The following is a 21,753-nucleotide window of genomic DNA, read 5'->3' as shown; positions in this document are numbered from 1 at the left end:
CATGAGTGTATCTGTAGAAATCTTTCCTTCAAACCAATGTTCTGTGCAGGAATCCACACTGCTGTGTGCACAGCTGCCACTTTGTTCTTGCTAGTGAGAGTTAGCAGCAATGATCCCTTCCCTCCCTTCTTTGCCAAGAGCAGCTAGCCAAGCTTTTTCTTGCTATGTATAAATTTGTTAAATTCTGCTGTGAGAATCTCCTCCTCTGCCTGTTTCCCTCCTCCTTCCCTCTGCTCCCGCATACCACAGAGCCCTTCTCAAGTTTGCTGCTGGGGCAGGTCACCGTCTCTGGGTGCAGAGGTTGCTCTCGGCTGCCAGAGTTGTGGATAACTTTTCCACAAGACTTGCACATTCCTGCAAAACTCACCCACCACGTGAATTATAGATGAAGCTTTCTAAAACTGCACAAATAGAAGAATTGGTCTGAAGGTTTCTGACATGTATTTGTAAATATATGACAATAGAAATAGAATTTTTCTTCTGTGACAAATTAACAGGAATCAATGTTGCTGAAGATAGAGTTGCACTGGTTTACATAACTCGTGTTGGACCATAGTTTATGTATTAATTATACATTAAATATAGCTATATAGTCTCATATAACATAATCTATTCAGCTTGATTAAATGCTATTGGACTAATTACAGTACTTAAAAATTCTTATTTCCTATTTTGTACTTTATATTCTCTCAAATTTTCTTTTTTTTTGTGAGGAAAGGAAAAGTCATATAGGGCAAACACATTTCACACGTATTCCTCATCTGTGCCTCCTTCTCTGCTTCTTCTGTATGCAGAAGTTTATAGAGTTTGAAGATGCACTGGAGCAGGAGAAGAAAGAACTACAAATCCAAGTGGAACACCTTGAATTTCAGACTCGACAGCTGGAGCTGAAGACCAAAAACTATGCAGATCAGAGTAAGCAGAGTTGTACACCAGACATGATTATATACTTTGCCTTCCACACACATATACTGCTACTTTGAAAATATTTTTTCATACTTTTTATTTTAATGTGATTTATGCAAAGCCTGAAATGTCTGGTTACCCCTTACTTTGGTATAAAATTCTGAGCCTTCTAAAGGATGGGATGTATCCACACTAATTTAGTAGAGGCTTTGTTGCTTCTATTGTGAGGGGCATGCTCAGTCTCTCCAGTTGCAAGATTTGGACCACTGGTGAAGCTTTTGAATCTAGTTTCCAGTTTCTCCTTGTCCCTGCATAGAACCTCCAATTTTTTTTTTTTCTTATATAAACTATCACATTTATTTGCTTGTTTGTTTATTTATTTATTTTTACACATACTTCCTTAACATGTGCAGCTGTGTTTTGTTGGCTGAGGTTCCCCTCAGAATTCATTGGTGTTTCATCCAGTACTCCTGCTCCTCAAATAGCCAGAGGCACCCATCCCAGAGGATGATTTAAATTGTTGTCGAACTAGGACAGTTCCGGGGCACCAGTCTACTGCTGAAGAGCTCTGCTTCTATGGTCTTATTGCACTATTTGGTCCGCTCATTTTGGGAACAGCGGATACCCATGAATTGAGTTTGTAATGAAGACCAGATGCCACAATGTGCATTATTCTGTTTCAGTTTTTGTTCAGTAGGTATAAATTAATTTCTAACAAAATATGCTTTGAGGCTTCTACTTTCTTTTGAGAGCCTGATGTGTGTTAGCTAATGGTCGGAATCTTCTCTTGGTAGTTTCACGACTGGAGGAACGTGAATCAGAAATGAAGAAAGAGTATAATGCTCTACATCAGCGTCACACAGAGGTAGGATGTCATCTCATTATTTCTAAATAAATAAACTCTTAGCCTAAAGTAAAGTCATGTCAAAGAATTCAGCTTTATAATACTAGTGATGACTAGAGCTTCTGAACTTTGGGAGCATCAGAAATATCTGAATGGAGAGTGTAAAGAGGATGGAGCCAGACTCTTTTCAGTGGTGCCCAGTGACAAGACTGGAAGCAACTGGCACGAACTGGAATAGAGAAGGCTCCCTCTGAACGTGAGTAAAAACTTCCGTACTGTGAGGATGATGAGCGTTAGCACAGGTTACCCAGAGACGTGGTGGAGTCTCCGTCCTTGGAGGTATTCGGAAGCCACCTGGACATGGTCCTGGGCAACCTACTCTAGGTGGCCCTGTTTGAGCGGGGATGTTGGACCTGATGGACCCCAGGAGGTTCCTTCCAACCTCAACTGTTCTATGATTCTGTGAACAGTGCCCCACTACCTCATCTCCCACTGCCCATGAGCCTCCGGGAGACATCGTACATTATTTTTGGATATGCTCTTTCATGGCTCTGCTGTTATGAGATTAAGCTTAAGTCATTTCCAACACTATTTGCTGTCAACTTTTCTGTCAGATTAGTCCATTCACTTACATCATCAGCTTAGAAGACAAGAGCAAAGACAAGGAGATGTGCAAAAAAAAAAAAAGAAAGGGAATTGGAAATGGATGCTGGAGAAGATCAAACAAAAGCAGAACATGAGTCTTTTCTTCTTCTCTGTTTGGCTTATGGATTTTTCTCTCCTCACAGATGATCCAGACCTACGTGGAACACATTGAGCGATCCAAGATGCAGCAAGTTGGGGGAAATAATCAAACTGAAGGCAGTCTACCTGGGAGAAGGTAGGGCCATAACCTCTCCACGTAACGTATGCCATCCGGGAACTTACAAACCGATTGCGCGTATTTGAGAGAGAGAAACCAGAAGTAGGATCTTTCCCTGTGGGCACAGACTGTGGTTGAAGCTTTTTTGTAATGGGTTCTGGGTGAGTTGTGGGTATGTTTTCTAAGGCTTGAAGAGGAGGAGCTTTATGTGTTCTGTTACAAAGCTTAGGCTTTGTCATGCTGCTATTGATGGGGGGGCCTCTGGAAAAATGCATTTGTATTCTCAGGTAGCATATAAAAGGTTAATCTATAAAATGGATGGAGGTGTCAAATAAAATATTTGTGTGCATGTGTGTGTGTCTTTGTACGTGTGATAGCCAGCAAAACCGTAGCAGTTAAATGCATTAGCCATTATAGGATTTCCTCCCCGCCCCCCCCCCCCGTTTCTTCAAGGGAAGCTTTCTGTAAGTCAATCACCCAATGGACCTACCTATGCGCAAAAAATTGATTTTCCTCCCTCTCTGCACGCCCCCCGTTTCAGAGCACCAAACCAGTAAGAACCAGCCTTTGCTTAAAGAAGGCAGTGGTGGGAAATAAGTTCAGTATATAGAAGAAGTAGTCTTTTGTAATCTTAGAACAAATTTAAAGCACAAAAGTTGCAGTTACGTTGATTTCAGTACAGATACATCTGGGTTTAACTGGTATGTGAAGGAACCAAATGCTTTCCCTCCGATACTGTATACCAGTAACATTGCCTGTGGGCTGAGAAGTAAAAGTGATGTTTCATGAATACTAGTTAGAGATGTAATAGATCACATAACGCATAATCTACTCAGATTAAGCATAATCTATTAAGTCACTCAACCATAAAAAAAGATGTTTTCAGTGGCAATTTTTATGCATGGCAGATTACTATTTGTGTTAATCATCACACGCTAATGAGATGATTAACACTATAGTGACACTGTCTAACCCAGCAAGTTTTAAACAAAACCAATGTTTTCCAGGGGAACGTTATTGACCAAGTAATATGCTGCAGGAGATTAAATCTTTTTGTTGTCCTTGCCTGTCTTTTCTTGACTTTTTCATTTTTTCTGGCCTTGAGGAATGTTAAAAGGTTTTGCACACGTGCTGACCACAAGCCATGGGAGCTGTTGGTCTGAAAAATAGACAGAGACAGTACCAGCTGCCCAGGAATACTCAGAAAAGAGGGCCTGCTAGGTGTGTCTTCCCTTGTCTCTTACAAAATATGTCTGACTGATCTTGGTTAATATCTGTGAACTTCAGCTGGTTAGTATCACTGAGCTTCACTCAAAACCCAAATCTTTGGGAAGCATTAGGCTAAGAAAAGGAGTGGGGATGGCATGTCAGACTATACAGAAAGGGTAACATGGGCAAAGATACTGAGATGAAAATACTGGGAAGACAGACAAATGGAAAGCCATGAAGGTTTTTGAAGTATCATCTGGTAGGGATGATGAAATGCAAAAGAAGAGCATTGAGCAAAATTTGAAGATGAAGAAAGAGCAAAATCATTTGAAATTAAGAATAAAGAAATACATTAAGAATAAAGGAAGAATAAGTGAGGCTATTTTAGTAACTTGTTTTTAAGTCTGTAACACATAAATACCAGAATGTCAGTTGGTTTTGGGGTAATATAATAGAAAGGAAATTTCAGGTCTTGGCATAGGACATGTAAATTCCCTCTGTCTGCTATGGCTCCCTGTTGCTGCATTGGACTGCTCTGGAAAAGACTGAATTCAAATTGCCAAAGTTTTGGCTGTGTATTGTGAGAAAGAAAAAGGGACAGAAAAAGAGACCCAACCCCACCTTGTCAATGGAAGAGGCTTGAAGGATGGAAAGGGAGCAGTGAAAGACGTGAATCTTCAGAAACTTTGGTAGCTAGCCTGGGAGTCCTGCCAGATTCCCTTCAGCCTTAGAGTCATACAATGTCCTGAGCTGGAAGGGACCCACGAGGATCATTGAGTCCAACTCCCAACCCCACACAGGGCAACCTGAAGGTTAAACCATGTGTCTAAGAGCATTGTCCAAACACTTCTTGAACACTGACAGGCTCGGAGGCATGACCACTTCCCTGGGGAGCCTGTTCCGTGCTTGGCCACCCTCTCAGTGAAGAATTTTTTCCAATACTGTCTATTTGCTATTTCATTACCTCCCATAATAATTAAAGATAACTTCTGTAGCCTTGGCTACAAGGATAACTTGCAGCTGGAAGATACTGGTATCTCAAAGATCCTTTATTTATTCTGAATCAGTTGATAAGATTTTTATGCTCTCATTTGTAAGGCTATCAAAGCCTTACACAAGGGAAGGAAAGACACAGTTATATGTGAATCAAGGGGGACTATTTACCTTTCCTCTTCTGACAGTCAAATAGTCTTTTCAGAAAAGAATGTCTTGCAGTATTTCTTCTAGAGAGGAGTAACTAAAGGCTGTTGTAGTTGTCGAGTGGGCTGTATAGTAAGTTATCTCTGTGCTCTATTTTCTGCAAAACAGTAAATTAGCTTTGCAACAGAGTAGTTTAGGAGAATAAAAGCAATTACATAATACAGTATTTGGGATCTGGCTAAAATTGGATTGTCTAAAATATAAAAATCTATTTGGGGGGGGGGGTCAAAATATATATGGCAGCCTTCCTAGGAAAAAGAGACAGGCATGAGGGGTGTGGAAAGCAAGAGGAGACATGGTCTAAAAAGAACCAGTAGTTTGTAGGTGTTCTTCTGTTCAGAAAATCTCCCTTATTAGACTATTTTTCTTCCTCCTTCTCTTCCCCTCACAGTCTGGAAGCCCACAGTGAGCTCCCAGAACATGGTCTGATCATAGTGTTACGGCTGAAATGGGATAAGTGTGTTTCCCTTCCCACTTATCCTTCTGTAAATAACAGTATATCTGTGGAAGTACTTGCACAGTAAAATATAAAAGTACCATACGCAAAAGCATGATTAGGGCCTCTCTCTTTTAAAGGGTGGTTCATATGTGCACCTGCCAAATTTGGGTTAGACTGCATGGTAGAAATTGATTTTAATGAGATTTTCCGTTGCTGACTTTCAAATAAGTTAATATTAGTTGTGGTTTTATTGTTGTAATTCCATTAAAGAGATGCACAGTGAGAAGTGTTACTGCGAGACTGCCATTGTCTGGGATGAAGGGCAAAATTTTCATCAAAAATTGCCTCTTCATGTTAGAGAAATTAGTCTTTTACCCTTTTAAGTGTGGCATATTGCTAGTCTCCTTGGAGAATAAAAAAAGAGAAACACTTTATGAAAGCCCCTGAAGGGGCTATGATCTGAGTTTGTAGGAACCGCCAGTGGGAAACGGGACTTTTTCCTTCATTTCAAGCTTTGCACTGTTCGTGTGCGTGCGTGTGTGTGTAGCTCTGTGTTTGTACATGCTTGTGCACAAGCACTTGGGTCAGGTGTGTGTTTTTGTGTCACTGCACAGCTGGGTGGGGGTGAGCACCAGCGTTTGTGTGTCTTGGTGCACCGATGTGCACTGGGGGGACCTGGGTATAATTTCTCATGGCCTGTTACACAAATTTGAGTGCATTTATTTATTTTCATTTGTGGATGTGCTTGGGTGTGTTAGACTGCATAGGGGTGCATATTTGCATAAGACCGTAAGTCCACCCAGTATGTTTGCCTGTCACCTGGGAGAAGTTTGTGCAAGAACTGTTGGGGGGGGTGTATCTACTGCCGCCCAAGACAGGTAATGAGTACGGTGCACACTTCCACGTGGTGTGGATTACAGGTGCATGCGTACCCCATGTTTGTTGTAGGGCTGCACGTTTGCATGACCTTTGCTCTCTAATGGTTGTTTTTTTGTCTCGCTTTTTGTGCGATTGCCGCTCTGTTTTGGCTGTTATGTTTGTCACTGCAGTCATCGCCAGTCATGGAGGAAAAGGTAAATCCTATTGCTGCATCTTAACTTTGTTAATCCTAGTTTTGGAGGGTGCTGTTGAGTGGCAACAGTGTGATGCTGGGAATGTACTGTACTGGCCTGTTTGCCCTCTTTGTCCACTGGCACCTGTCTTAGACTTGCTCGTTTGGGTGAGGCAGAGGGAGCCACCAGGCTGCTGGGATAACATGTCAAGAAGAAGCTTGTGTACTCAAACGCAGAAGACACAGAAGTTCGGTCCCAAAACAGGATCAGTCCTCTGTGATTGGACATTTACACTGCACGTCCCAGAATGTTTTAAAAAGTCGTCTTTTCTCCCTTATTTTACTATAGAGTACAAGGCCTGCATATTTTCTGAGCAGGGCAGAAAATGCATGTCACTGTTAGGAGCTCTCTGGAGGCACTTCTGACTTTGGGCTGGGCAGCAAGTTCTGTGCCCAGAGCCTGCAAAGAGAGCAGTTCTTATCTTCAAATGCTGGCAAACAAATCATAGTTTTGTTAGGTTTTATAAGCTTTAGGATGTTACTTGCAGAGCATCCTGATCCCAGGTTTTGGCTACTGCAGACCTTTATTGAGGAGTTTGCTGTTTACCGTGTAACTAACACGAGGTGGAACTAACCAAGTGTTAAGAGTCACTCTGTACTGGAAAGAATTGGGTGTATGAAGGTTACTCTAGCACTCAGAAGTTAGACCAGCCCTGAGGATACTCTTAAGTTCTTTGAAGACTGGTAGTCAACCCCAAGACTGCAAAGCTAATGTTAGCTCTTCTGTAGTGTTTGCTCTTTCCCCTTCCCTGGGAGGTTCAGAAGAGGCTGGAAGGTGTTTCCAAAGAAACTCAGCAAGGAAATTTCCTAACAATCTATATTAAAATCCTTTCCTGAAGATCCTACAGCTTCTGATGCTACGGAGACTTTGTACTTCTGTTCTCCGTTCAGCAGGGGCTGTGAAGTTCATATGTTCCCTGTACATGCAGTGGGGTGCTGTATCTGCTTGCATGTTAAATGTGCATGTGTTTGTACATGCATGTAGAAATAAGCTGTGGGTTCCCAAAAGAAATCTGATAGAGATTACCTAAAGAGGAGGTATAATTCGATGTCTCTCTCAGCATACATTTGGGATGGCTCGTATTTCTCAGTGCTGCCACTGAGTTACATTGGACCATCCTGGCATAGTCACAAAAGCATTTATATTCTAGCATGTCGTTGGATATTCTGGCTGCACCACTTGTTCTACAAGGAATGTTTTGCAGTTATAGGAAATTTTCTCCAGCTATGTACACCTGCCTTAAGACCTGAATTGTAACCTGAAGAAGAGGAAAGATATGAAACTAATGGTTAAAGCAGCTCAAAAAATGGCCTAATTTTTTTATTCTCTCTGAAAAGAATAATTCTTTTGCAGTAGACTCTTTGGGACCCTTGAGTTATTTGTTCAACTATAAAGCTAGGAACTTTGTGTGTTTGTGGCATGAAGTTCTAATTTCTGGTTTTGAATCTCTCCATAATCTCTTATACATAACTGACTATACTTTCTGTGGCGGTTAGATCAGTACAGTGCCAGGGTTGAAGATTTCATGTTAGGGGAAAAATTTCCCTAGTATGTTATTTAGAAACTTAAAACACAGCTGTTTGTTAGAAACTTTCAGGGTCTTGGAATGATAGCAGTAGGATAAAGAGAGGTAGATGCAGGAAGACAGACAGAGGTAAATGTACTTTGGCGTCATGATGTATTAGGAGCAGGCAGGTTAGAGGTCATAAATCAGTATTTAGACAAACAGCAGTGGAATGTTTTCTATAAACCTTCAGCGATTGTTAATATTTAAGAGTAACAAGCACCAAGATGCCTTTTGAGTGGAAAGGCTACAAGGAAGCTGATAATCCCTATGATATATGAATCTGGGTTTCAATCTGTTGAAAGATGATTGCATCTTCTCTATAAAAGAAAGTAAGGTTAATCAGGTTGTGTCAATGGTCTGTGTTCCTCTGAAATCCAGTTATATGCTGCCTTTGTAAGAGGATTTGTCTGTAAAACTTCCACGTATGAGTCCTTAAGATCTTCAGGAGAGGATTTTAATGCAGATTCTTAGGAAAAGTGCATCCCAGATCTCCTTGCTGGGCCACACTGGAAACACCTTTCCGCCCCTTCTGCCTGTCCAAGGTAGGCCACAGCAAGCGATTATTCCTCAGCACGAGCAACACTGACACAGCGGTGCGGCACGCTGTGTTGGTGGGCAGTGCTGAGAACTGAAAGGCTGGGCATTTTGGTTTTCTCCACAAACATTGTCTCCTCTGCTAGACACTCCAACTCCTTTCTTCATAAATGACCCGGTTCATGCACCATCTCCTGTGTTAGTGTGTTGACATACGTCCTGGGGGGCCTTAGGTCCTGCTGCAGTCGTTTCACTTGCAGTCACGGGTGAGGTGGTTGTGATGGTTGCCTAGCCTGGTCATCAGACCAGTGCTGATGATCATTAAAGAAAGGCCCATGAAGGTCTACTGTTATTAATACTGGTGGGTGGATTTTGTCACCCTGCACCAATAAGCAGAAGCCCCATATAAGAGTAGGTGAAGTACCGTCATTGAACCCCTTTGTGGGTGCATGTCACACAGAGGACCAGCTTAGTTCATCTCTGCAGGGCCACTGGAATCCAGCTAGTGGAGGCTGCTGGGGATATCTCCTAAATGGATGCGTGCTCTGTCCCTGCAGGCCTGCTTCTCTGGCACAAAACCAGTTGCCAGTTCCGGCATGCTGCTGCAGCCTCTTCCACCTCCACTGCTTGCTCTAGATTTTCTCCCACTGGAACTTGGTCTCAAAACCTGTGCCAGCTTTTGTATTCAGAATCAAACACACAGCTAGCTAGTCACCTGCAATTGCCAGAAAGAAGAGGGTAAAGAAAACATAATTGCAGACATCTGGCAATATGAATGATGCATTCATTTATACCTTTGTTTAATTTCTGAATTTTGAGTGCATTGTAATATGGATATGGAGAGGGGATCAGAGAGTACAAGTGTTATTTTTCTTGCTTAATATTGGAAGAGATCCAAACCCCTCTGATTTCTGCTGTTAGAGCTAACCAGATTTGGGGTGGCATGTACAGAAGTGCCATGTAGATGACTCTTAAAAGCCTCTTCCCTGACCCAGTGATGACATCTCTAGGATCTATGGAAGCTTTTTTTTTTTGCCATGAGAGTTGTTTGCTGTGGCTTGTTTTCCTACCATACCTTTGTTTCTCAGAAGATACACCAGCTTAAATTGGCTGATGATTCCCTGCACTTTTGCATTCCCCCAAAATGTTTCATACTGATGGAGAAGTCAGCCATGCCTGTTGTGGTCACTTGGCCCCTTCCCTCCTGGAGTCTCCCCAGGAAGATGTATGGCTCTAGCAGTAGACACCATGGGTCTGAGTACACAACACCATGGAAGTGTGGGAGCTGGGAGTTCATACAGCTGCTACGTGACGGGAAGGAGTGCGATTCAATTTCTAGTGACTAATATTTCACATAAGCTAGCGTGCTGTTTCTTTTCTATAAGAACCTTGTAAACGGCTAACAGATTGGTTTCCCCTCTCTCTCTGTTTCTCTGTTTAGCAGGAAGGAACGTCCTAACTCTCTGAATGTCTTCCCCCTCACGGATGGCATGGTACGTGGGCAGATAGGGGCCAAGATCGTCCCAACACTGGACCACTGGCACCTGAGTGACCTCGGCCAGCTGCAGTCCAACTCCAGCTACAAGGTTTTATAGACCATCACAGAGCAGGGGTTTCCCACTCTCCCACTGTCAATAGCATCCCATGTTTTCATTAAGATGGAGACCAATCTGTGTCCATAACCCTTTGCAGCCTCTCCCTGCTGTGTGTCTGCTCCCTTGGTCACTGTGCTGTAGGTGGGAAGATATTCTTTTGCAGATCTGGTATATGGTACGGGAGGGATTTGACACAGCTCCTCATGCTTCTTGTCTCAGTGATAATCTCCTTTACTTGGCTGGCCCCAAGGTGAAAGAAATGTGTGGGGAGGCAGATAGAGATTTAGGGAGGATAAACCCTTCACTTTTTTTATAGCTTATTTGGGAGAGGAAATGGTGGAACCTGTCCCCTCTCTCCCCCTTGATAAGAGCAGTGCTTTTGCACCTCAGCTGGGACCAGGCATTGGGTTGCACTTGCTCTCCAGTGTTTGTCCTTTTTGACTGATTGCTGTTCTGGCCTTCCTGTCTTCAGTAAAAAGGGCTCCTCATCTTCTCTGGATGCCCGAGTCTTGCACTGTGCTTAAAGGTCTTCAGTTCCTTGTATTGCTCTAGACTTGCATTGTCTACCTTCAATACGCCTGTCACCTTCAATACGCTGCCTTCTGCACTGGGGCTTGCCAAAAACCTCACAGCATTGCAACTGTGCTGAAGCAGCTGCATGGTTCTGCCTGTTGCTTGTAGTGCTCCGCTCTGCCATTCGGAGACTGGTCTGAGCCCAAAGACCCAGATGTTGTACCCTTAGCTGACAGCTCACTGCAGTTGTTAACAGTTTAGACTACACATGGTGACTCGCATTTCCCAGGAACTGTACCTGTAGACTTCTCAAAGTCTTTGTGCTTAGGATCCCACCAAATTCCTCTCTTTGAATGATGTTCCACAAATGCCTGGTGACAGGCCTGAGAGCCAGTGGTGCATCTACGCAGCATGGCTTACAGTATGTCCACCAGTATCTCACAGAGCTTCTCTTCTGCTTTAAAAGGGTCTGATAAAATTTACTTTCTCTCTGCCTGGAATTTGTAGAACATCAGGTGTTTCATATGTCATGTTTAAGGACTGTTCTCCTTTTGAGAAGTTGTAAGTCACTAATCCTGTAAAATATATTGAGGCAGTAAAGGCAAAGAGGAGGGAAAAAAACAAAGAAAGAAAAAACCCAACTTACTGTTGTATCCGTTCTGCATTTCTCCAGATTACATTAATGGTACTTTGGCCTGAGGGACTCTGCAGGAGTGGCCTCCTTGATGCATAGCACAAGAAATTCAGACAAATTCAAAATTTATGCAGAAAACAAAGCAGCAACTTCCCTTTTTTAACACTGCCTTTGTAAAGCAGCCAGGCCTAGCACAGCACAAATCTTAGCACTTTGTCAGCCCTCTGCAATCATGGAAGTTGGAAATCCAAAAGCAAGATCTTTGGATAGGATGGAGACTGTTCTTGGAACCCAACCCTTGCTGTAGTGTTAGAGGCACAGAAATTTGGGAAACGTAGCCACTTGCAGAATGCCAGTCAGGTCCCACAGTCATTTCTGGAGAGCTTTGCCTGGAATTAGGGAATAGCAACGCCACAGTGCAATAACTTAATTAAGGATGGTGGAAATGAAGATAGAGCATGAATGTGTTTCTTCAGACTAGTGCTGTGACAACACAACGCTGCTGCAAGGACACAACAGCAACCAAAATGCACAGAGACCAACCAGCTTCTGGTTCTGGAGCCAGTTTATTCCTTGGGATCTCCAGGCAGTGCTGCACACTATGGTGTGAACATGCACTCGAGCTCTCTAGCAATCAGGCGTATGTGGCAGGAGTTAGTTTTAGAGAAGAGCTGGGAGGACGTTGGGGTTAGATCCATCTTCCACAGACTTGCTAAGGCGTAATTCTTTAAGCGGTACCATTGCAGAAGTTCTGAAAGAAGTTGAGTGGATCTCACTGATAACCCAGCATCTGCATTGCAGGAGAATGCAACAGGAACCCAGATAAATTGGAAGCTTTCATATCCAAGTTCAGGTAATGGAGGTTTACTGACTGGATCGCTTAGTGATTTGGTGGTGGTGGTGTCAGGCAAAAAAATTGTTTCTGGTTACAAGAAAGCTTTGTGCAGAAGTAGTAGTGTGCTACTCCAAATGTATCTGATGGGTAGTGCTGGGATTTGTGTTGGTGCTCGTTAGGGAAACTCAGAAGTGGGATGCTGGCTTTAAGGAGGCTAGCCAGTAGGGTGGAGTTAGAGAGCTTGGGCTGTGGAAGACTTGGATGGGGTAGCATGTTATGGAGGATTTCCTAAGAGTATGGAGCAAACCTATGAATAATTAAAGGATGTGATTGACTGACTTACTAGATTTGCAATTTGGAATGGAGGTTTTCCTCCTGCAAGCTTCTTGCGCACTCTCTGACTGGAATGCTATTTCTCAAATATTTTGCATGACTGAGATCTCAGCAGTACTGCTCATGCACTCCTTGCCTCTTCTTCAGCAGCTCTGATATTTCACTGACATCAGCTGCACACACAAGACTCACCTTCCCAGTATGTATATCCTGACTCTTCTGACTAGTTTTCCTTCTTCATGGGGCCATACTGTAGTTATATTTTAATTGTCCTTGTATACTTATTTTTCTGTTTTAGTTGCTGTCATTATTTTATTTTTACATTCAGTTGTATATTTATTTTTTATAATGTTTTGGAGATTAAAGTCCTTAACATTTTTGTTTTTATGTACTATGCTTTCAGTGTTATAACCACACAATTGTGGCTTCTCATGGTGACATATGACTGCTATGAATGTTGGGCCTTTGCAATGCATTTTGGAGGTCACTACTACACATTTGATGTTTAGGAGGTTGACAGGTATGGCTGTAGGTAAGTTGTGGTTGTGGAGAGTATTCTTTGGGTGAGCTATGGGTTATGGAGAATGCCTCCTACGCTGCAGAGGAGAGCCGTACACTTAGTGGAATACTTAGCATTAACGAAGCACTCGGGACAATAGAAGGAAGATAACAGCAAAGGTTAATAGAGCTTCTGGACTGTGAAGAGGAGCACCTTAGTAGTACTTACATCTGGGAGGAATTGCTCCAATGCAGGCTGGTAGGTTGATAAAGTATGTTTTCTAGGTAAATATAAAACTCAGATGTATAACCAAAGAATAAGTGAAAGACTGGGGTTATTACTCACCGGTGTGTTCTGAGTGAGGGGCAGCTTATGCCAATAAACAAGAAGTTACAGGATATCTCTGATACAAAAATCGCCCTACAGACACTGATGATACAGGCTTTCTGAATGACATCTAGTTCCTAAGAACAGGGAGTGACACGTGGACCCACCTGGGTGTCTCTCTTACAGTGCTGAGATGCTCGTGGACTTTGGTTATGCTTATAGACTTACAGTGGGTACAAGAACATCTCTGGATCCTTTCATCCAACAGAAGTTTTGTTTGGGGAAAGAGGTTTTATCATTGCACTTTACACTTGATACTCTTTGTCCTTTTGTACATTAGAAAGCACAGCAGGCAAACTGCAGTTGAAGTAGTACAAGACTTACTGGATCATATTTGTTCTCAAAAACCTGGTTTGATTTTTTTTTTTTCTTTACATATTAGGAAAGTAGCTCCTGAAACAGGAGTATGAAATAGAGGTGGGAAGTGTGGTTTTCACATGTAGCAGCCCAAGTGAAAAGTCCCCATCTCAGTCTTGATGCTAAAATCAACAAATGTACAGGGAGATGATTTGAATGGCCATGTGGGAATGTGACTGCTGTTTGGACTGACAATGCAGAAACTATATATAAAATGTGGAGCACATTTAATGGTAATGCAGTTTTTCAAATACCTTGAATTTCCAATAGAAATGCACAGATGCAATGTAAAGCCTTTGACTTCCACAGTGTAATGTACAGCAGGGTATTTTAAGATAAACATATAGAGGCCAGTCTAATTAAAGGAAGATCTTAAGATTCCAGATTTAAAAAAAAAAAAAAAAAAATGGCTGCAAAGGGTTAAGTCACCATTTTTTTTCAGTCTTCTCTCTCATGCCATTTTGAATTTTTTTGTCATGTTGTGAAGTTACTATTAGAACAAGAGACCGAGACTTCCAAATTAGTGAAGTGAAACAGCGTCACAGCTCCAGGGTTGGGAGGCTCAGAGCAGCCTCTGAGCAGAATCAGGATCTTTCTAGCACTTTCATAAAGAGGGGAGAGACAAGTAGTAACGATTAAAGCTGGGTCTGGATGTGCAGATGCTGAGTGTCACTGCACCCAATTGCAATTCATTATCACATATAACTCTCAACATTAATTTTGTCATCTCCCTGCACGCAGTAATTAGAGTGGGGTGCCATAAAGAATGGGGAGATCTCATTTGGGTCTGGGAGTGATCACAGCATTGGTCAAGATGTAATCGGCTGACTGTGAAGCAGTGCTGTTTCAATTGACAAACAAGGTTCACAGTATAAAATCCTGACAGAGCCTTGAAAGCCTCCCATGTTTCTCAAGAGGTGATATTACAAAAATGGGGCTGTAATGTCTGTAAAACTGAGAGCCGTTTGTGCACATTTCACACTGGGAATCCGTCTCCTATGTTAATTTGTCAGCTTCTGATTTTTGAATTCTTGAGTCTTGTCATCCTGTCATTTGGAAGTGGGGAGACCATACCTGTTTCTACTGTGTTGTCAAGCTGGACCCCATGCCTGGCTAGCTTCTGCATAAGGTGGTATGGGGACACAGGTCTCCTGTGCTAGCAAAGTCAGACCATCCCAGCTTGGTATCCGCTTTGCTTCTGCAATTTAGTGTCAAAACCACTTTGCTGTTCTCTCATCCAGGTTGTGTTGATGGCTTACAGTAATGACATCATCCAAGACCTCTAAGAGGCCACTTCAGGTCCTTCCTAAGCAATATCCACATTGCCTTCCAGTCTTGGGAAACGCTGGCCTGGCTTACCACAAGTGCCAAAGCCCTTCAGCTTCCACTGTAGTCAGTGTAAGCTGCAGGTGCTTTTCACTTATGATAAGGCCACCTTTCCCGAGATGCATGATAAAGAGATCACATACTGATGTGACTTGTGAAGAACAATGTTTGGTAGTAAAGGAGGAAGGATATCAGTCCTTTCACAGGTGGGATTTGCTTGCTGAGTTCAGCACGAGAACTCACTGCTTCGTTGTGGTTGCAGTGCCTAGTGTCACCAGCAAGCACTGGACATGTAGCTGGTACAGCGAGCAAGACTCATTCTTCATAATGCTTTAAGGCAGCCATACACCAACAAATGGGAGATTAATTGAAATGTATAGCTGTGCTTTTCGCTTTTTGTTCTTCCCCCACCCTGGAATTGCCATAGTGCCCCCAAGATGAAATGTCTGAATCTGGGCAGTCCTCAGCAGCTGCCACACCGAGCACCACTGGAACCAAGTCCAACACTCCCACGTCATCTGTGCCCTCTGCTGCTGTCACACCCTTGAACGAGAGCATCCAACCCATCAGCGAATACAATGGCACGACCAAGAGCAATAAGAGGGCACGAGAAAAGCGGAACAGCCGGAACATGGAAGTCCAGGTCACACAGGAGATGAGGAACGTCAGCATAGGTATGGATGCTGGAGCTTGCGTATTTGGTCATTAAAGTAATTGACTTCCCAGTCCTTGTGTCCCTCTGTTACAGGAAGAGCCTGGGAGACTGAGGGGTAATCAGCTTCATAAGTATAGAATTTGAGGTAGCCTTACTTAGAAAGATACGTGAGCGAGATAGGGCCAGTTGGATGTTAGCAGTTTTCTGGGTAGTAAATGTTTAAAACGTCAGTAATATGAATGACAAACATACAGGATGGGAATAGGTTATTGAGTTCAGTCCCCTGCAGTTGCATTTGTCTATGTCGTAGAACCTCTTTCATGACCAGTCAAGTCCCATCTTGGTCTAACTGAGCTTTTGGAAAGCTGTTTCTGGACCTCAATATGATAGTTAAAAGCTTCCATTTAGTTTTCTCTCCGGATTTATTCATAAGTATAAAAATATCCAGTTGTTCATATGCCAAATTTGTCAGTCAGGTTAAATAATTATTCTCCCTTCTGTGTGTTTATCCCACACCTTGATATGTTTAAAAATAGCAATTATATCCAGCTGTTTTTCTAAGCTAAATAAGCTGTTTTCTTTTAGTCTATTTCTCATATAAGAAACCCTCCGAATCTTTGGAAATTACAGTTGTTTTCTCTCCACTTCCCAGAGTCCTTTAGTAATTTGAATTCATGATTTCTTCTTAGGAAAGCTATCACCTAAGTCTTTAGTACCAGGCTGTTTAAGTAAAGAAAATGGTGTAATAACATGATAAAAGCCCCTTTCTGTGCTTTTTGATATAGCTGTGCCAATGTAGTATCTGAGCAACTCCCAGCCTGTATAGTATTTAGACTTGCAGCAGCCTTCAGAAATCAGAAGTGATCTGTTCTACAGCTCATGAACTTACATACAAAAGGACTGTAAAACTAGCTGAAGATCGTAAGGAAAGTCTGTGCAGGAGCACAGAGATGAGCATAGGTCTCCGAGATTAGCATCTGAACCAGATGATCATCTTTTTTCCTACTTAATACAGAGGAAATTCCTCTGCTAACATTCACGAGCTGTTTCCTAACAAATTAAGCCTACAAAACAACATGTAACGTCTTTTGTTGCAGCACTTGAATGAGAATTGTCATGACAATGTGAGTCCCATTCTGTATTTATGTTAGCAGCTGAGGGGGTCCCAGGGTCACAGATGTCAATCTGCCAGAAACTGGTGTAGTTCCCCATGAAAGCGTATGGCTTCTGCATAGCTAACTGTTAAATTGTGATCTGTTCAGTAATCCTGGCCAGGGCAAGTCAGTGTAAGCATTGGTATCGGAGAAATTGAGCACGGATGTCAGTAGTTTGAATGCCCTATAAATACTTACCCTTATTTTTACGGTTGCTGCTTTAACAAGCTCGTTTACCATCAATAGCTTTCTTGGGTCAAAGTCTGCTCTCTTCTGTATGTGTGCAACCCTGAAGTCATTGTGCACGTGAAAGCTTCTTTCTTCTTGGTGGAAGTATCATATTGTGGAATCTGCTCAAGGCAGATAGTTATATTTTTCCTATGTGCTCTGCATATTCAGCCTTTCAACTATTTCTCACACATAATGCAAAATCAGATCTCCATGCTGAGGAGAAACACAGATACTTGAATTTTAATTATGTATTTTATGCATCTATAATTAAAATGTCTGTCAGTGATGCAAATGCCTTAGAGCTGAACTACCAAAAAAAGGTACTCAAAGGTATTTGCAGAAAAGCTTCCCAGCTTGAAAAAATAAAGAAAAGGAAGCCTCTGTTTTCTGCGAGCTTGAGAACCACTGGTGTATGGATGCCTACTTTGGCAACAGATACACATCACACTTTGTCTTCAAACATGGCATCTGTTGCCAGCTGGTGCACAATGCCAGCCTAAAAGAAAAAAATCAACACTCAAGTTGTCATGGGCTTTGTATATTTGGCTACTGAGGCCGTTTGGAAAGGTCAAAAATTTCACATCTAACACTGTTGAGGGACTAAAGTAGTTTACAAAGTAGGTCTTTAATCCTTCAAGAATTTCTTGTGTGAACAGACACTGTGTTCATATTGTTTGTTTAGAATAGGTGGAAGTTTGAGCTTTTTAACAGTTTGGTATCCAATAAATGTGACTTGACGAGAGGAGGAAGTTCCTTATTCTTTAAATACTGACTTCGGGCTGTAGATTATACAGAAACCAGAGTAGATCTCGTATATCAGGTCTTAAGTGAAATGTCACTGTAATGGATGTCTAAACCAGTTGTAGACTTGAGAATTTGTATTGAAAAATTATTTCTATTAAAACTAAATAGTGCCAATTCATAACTACAGTAATCTCTGTGAAGCTATACAGAAAATCACTGTGTTGTCTTAGATATCAGCTAAAGCTGCACGGTGATTGAAGAGTTTTTACTGACAGATAAAAAGTTTATTGAGAATTTATTTTAATGGATGAAGTATTTGTAGTTACCACATTTTAATGAGGATTCAGGCCAGTGACCTTGGTGACACTCTGGTATGGTGGCAGGGAGGGGATGCTTATGGTCTTCCTGCTCTGGAATTGTGAGGGTACCTTCCCAGCACTGGTGCATTTGTGACTGTAGATGATCAGCCACTTTTGGTTCCTATTTTAAGACTTGGAACATGACACCATGAAGTTTTGAAACCCCGTATTCAAAGCTGCAAAAGTCCCTTCAAGGTACAGCATCCTGTGAAAGTCCTGATCCTATAGATCATATGTATTGTCTTACCTAGGAATGGGCAGCAGTGATGAGTGGTCTGACGTTCAGGACATCATAGACTCTACTCCAGAGCTGGATATGTGTCAAGACCCCCGCCTGGAACGCACTGGTAACAGGTATCGATTGTGACTTTTCGCTGTGTGTTCTTTCGCTTGGTTTTATGAGGAGTGAGGAATGGATGCTGTGGCTCACACTGAGTTCAAGATTGCAGCTGTTTGAGAAAGTCTGTATATTCTGCCTAGCGCGAATATGAGGGCTCCTGACCATCTTTGAGTTCTGCAGAGAAGGCAAATGTCTGCAGGTAATCTGCAGAAGGATTTGTCCAGCTGACCCAGAACTGGGCTTGTTTGCCTGGCTGGATCAGGGAGGACAGAGAGATGGAGCAACAAAAGTTTTAAGACAGGCAAAGGGAACATGGGCTTAAGCTATCAGGAAGAGGCAAACGATGCATTTATCTAATAAGAGATCAGTTCTGAATTAATTTTTAAAACCTTAAGCTTTTTTCTGCTTTAATTTTTTCAAGTGTTTGAAGAGCAGGAGCAGGGCTGCTCCATGAGGGAGGACAAGCAAGAGTAACCCCAGCGATCCCAGTCCCACAGGTTCTGAGCAGAGAGGGCAGAACACTGATTATGGGGCTCTGAGCAACCCGATCTGGTTGAAGATGTCCCTGCAATTGCAGGGGGATGGACTGGATGACCTTTAAAGGTCCCTTCCATCCCAAAGCATTCTATGATTCTATGACAACAAGCTCCATCAGCAGCCCCAGACAAGGCACGGGGATGAATTAGGGCCTGACGCTACCCATGAGCAGCAGGAGACAGGGCTGAAGACAGGTAGCTCAGAGAAGGACTGAAGGCACAGGCCTGAGGTTCAAGGGAGCCCTTGGACCAGTGGGTGGGTGTGAGTCCCAGGTGAGGCTGGTCAGAGCAATTCTGACCCGTCACTGCACTCGGGACCTCGACAGAGTCCTCTGAGTTAGCAGACTTTTACAGAACTGCTCTGCTGATCTGGTTCCTATCCATCATCAGTTTTGTGCTAAATAGGAGGCTCCCTAAAGGCTATTAATTTTGGCACCATATTTCTGTGAGGCATGTATTAGTCTAGAATTATTAGTCTAGGTACCCTGATTCATTTTTACTAAGGTCTGGTCGTTAATTTTACAGGATTCATTAATTTTTACCCTCATCCAGTGGGTAATCTGGCACTACATCGGCAAAAATAACCCCTTAGCTCTTACAGGTATATAACACCCTGATAAAGTTAAGGCAAGATTTTCTAACAGTCCAAATCTGGACTGGATTCCCCCTGTTGAGCACCCTCATCAAGAGGGTATGAGCAGCGATAACAGATGTGTTTCTCAACTGTGAAACCACATACAGTGAAGCTTGCCTCAGAATACGTAGGATGCATGGACAGTTTTTAGGGTCAGATGCAGGACAAATTTAGGTAGCCGAAACAACTCTGTGTGGGGCAGACAAAAGTGACTGATGAGATCAGATTGAAAATCGGTCAAACCCAAGGAAAAGAAGGGGATGGAGAGGATTGCTGGACTGGGAGCTCTTCAGGCAGTGAGCTCTGATCCAGGTAGTGAGGCTGAAAGCTACAGGAGACACAAGCTAACTCTGGAGCTGCTGAACAGTGCGCTTGCTGCTTTAAAAGCAGAATGCTTTTGAGATCTATATAGCTTCTGAAGGTTGAGTGCTGAAGAGGTAGGTTCAAGCGGAACTGGGTCTTGAGGTCAGACGCTGAGTGCTGGTTGCTTCTTGCCACTTGTGCTGTCCATTAGACTGCATGAACTGATTAATTCTGGTGCAGTCACGGCACCCATTTTTAACTCCTCAGTGCTCTCAGATGTCTGGGTAGCTATAATTTTTCTGTAATTGGAAAAAAACACAATTTTTTTTTTTCCTTTTCTCTGCAATGTGCTGTAACTCTGCAATATCAGAGACAGCTACTGCACCCCATTTGTAACCTCCAGGCTTTATCACTGAGGCTTGATTTATCTAAGAATGAAGCCACACAACTTGAGATATCATCTCCAGTCGTACTGACCTTTCTGTTAGACTGCTGGAAAAATTGCACAAGACTCTCTTCATGCTGGCTGATTCCCCTCATACAAAGCAGGGCACTAAAAAGTGTTCATACCCATGTTAAGACCATTTTTTAGGGTAGGCAATGACAATCCCGGAGGCTGCCTCAGCCTCGCCTCCTGTAACAGCTGTTTTCTGTTTGAGCCATGAAACTGTCAAGAAATGCAAGAAGATTCTTGGTGGTACCAAAGATACTAAGAGGCGGAAATGTGCTCCCATATGATATGATTTGAAAACATTAACTTTGATTTACCTTTAATGAAGTGCATTTTGCTGACATAAGAAGAAGCATTTTGGCGCATAGACTCACCCAAAGACGAAACTAACCTTTCAGGCTGATTTCACTTATGCGTTGCTGAAGAAAAAAGACCATTGCTGTTTTCAACATTTGAGCCCTTATCTGATTTTACTGCTAAGGTTGCTATCTAAATTGATAGGATTGTGGGCGTCCTTGCAGAGTCTGAGAAGTCAGAGCTGAGAGCCTCTGCGAGTTGAAATTTTTTATCAAATATTGAATAGTCATTAACTATTATGATTTAAAAGGAAGTCAGCTCGGCGAGCTTTGAGGTTGTGCATGATAGGTACTTGTCCTTGATGTGGAAAATAAAACATGCTTTTTTCTTTACTCAATACGTTCCCTGAATCAGCCCATGGTGAGCAGGTGGAATGTGCTCTCAGGGTTTTGATCGCAATGTCTGGGATGCTCAGTATTTCAGAGAGAAATGTTCTAGCTTAAATGTTGCCAAGTAACAAGAGTCCTTGTTTTTTTTCCTTCCAACAACAGCCCAACACAGGGGATTGTGAACAAAGCATTTGGCATCAACACAGACTCTCTGTACCACGAACTTTCCACGGCAGGGTCTGAGGTTATTGGAGATGTTGATGAAGGAGCGGATCTGCTAGGTAAAAACTTCTTTAGAACCATTCTGTTTTCTCTGGTACAATGACAACTATATTAAGCTTCTACAAGCACTTAAATTCTCTTTTTTTTTTTCAGAACTTGGATGTTTAGCTTTTAAAAAAATGGCATGGAAATTGAGACATTATGTGACTGAAATAGGTACCTGCAGTACAGTAATGCTTACTTAGAAAATAGCTTATACTGTTGGGTAACTTTTATTTGGGTTGTC

The 21,753-nt window shown here is 42.5% G+C and overlaps 1 protein-coding gene across 10 annotated transcripts in view; it reads left to right on the top strand.

The window, feature by feature from the left end:
• Nucleotides 1-21,753, top strand: part of MAPK8IP3 (mitogen-activated protein kinase 8 interacting protein 3) — a gene marked incomplete at its 5' end in the record, with an annotated part of 78,541 nt that overhangs the window by 23,319 nt on the left and 33,469 nt on the right. For 8 of the 10 annotated variants that reach the window (XR_014228357.1, XM_082313856.1, XM_082313854.1 and 5 more), the window contains 4 exons: nucleotides 13,052-13,115; nucleotides 15,580-15,826; nucleotides 18,547-18,649; nucleotides 21,408-21,526. Coding sequence is in view for 9 of the 10 variants with exons in the window: in XM_082313856.1 (XP_082169982.1) it covers nucleotides 15,595-15,826; nucleotides 18,547-18,649; nucleotides 21,408-21,526 (454 nt within the window). Of the gene's footprint in view, nucleotides 1-794; nucleotides 916-1,700; nucleotides 1,772-2,538; nucleotides 2,631-10,114; nucleotides 10,260-13,051; nucleotides 13,116-15,002; nucleotides 15,827-18,546; nucleotides 18,650-21,407; nucleotides 21,527-21,753 lie in introns of those variants that run through there. The other 2 variants (XM_082313849.1, XM_082313850.1) reach the window with 2 other exon arrangements.

The sequence above is a fragment of the Platalea leucorodia genome, assembly GCF_965183815.1.
Source record: "Platalea leucorodia genome assembly, chromosome: 5".
Lineage (NCBI taxonomy): Eukaryota > Metazoa > Chordata > Aves > Pelecaniformes > Threskiornithidae > Platalea > Platalea leucorodia.
This window is presented reverse-complemented; position numbering and strand designations above follow the sequence as displayed.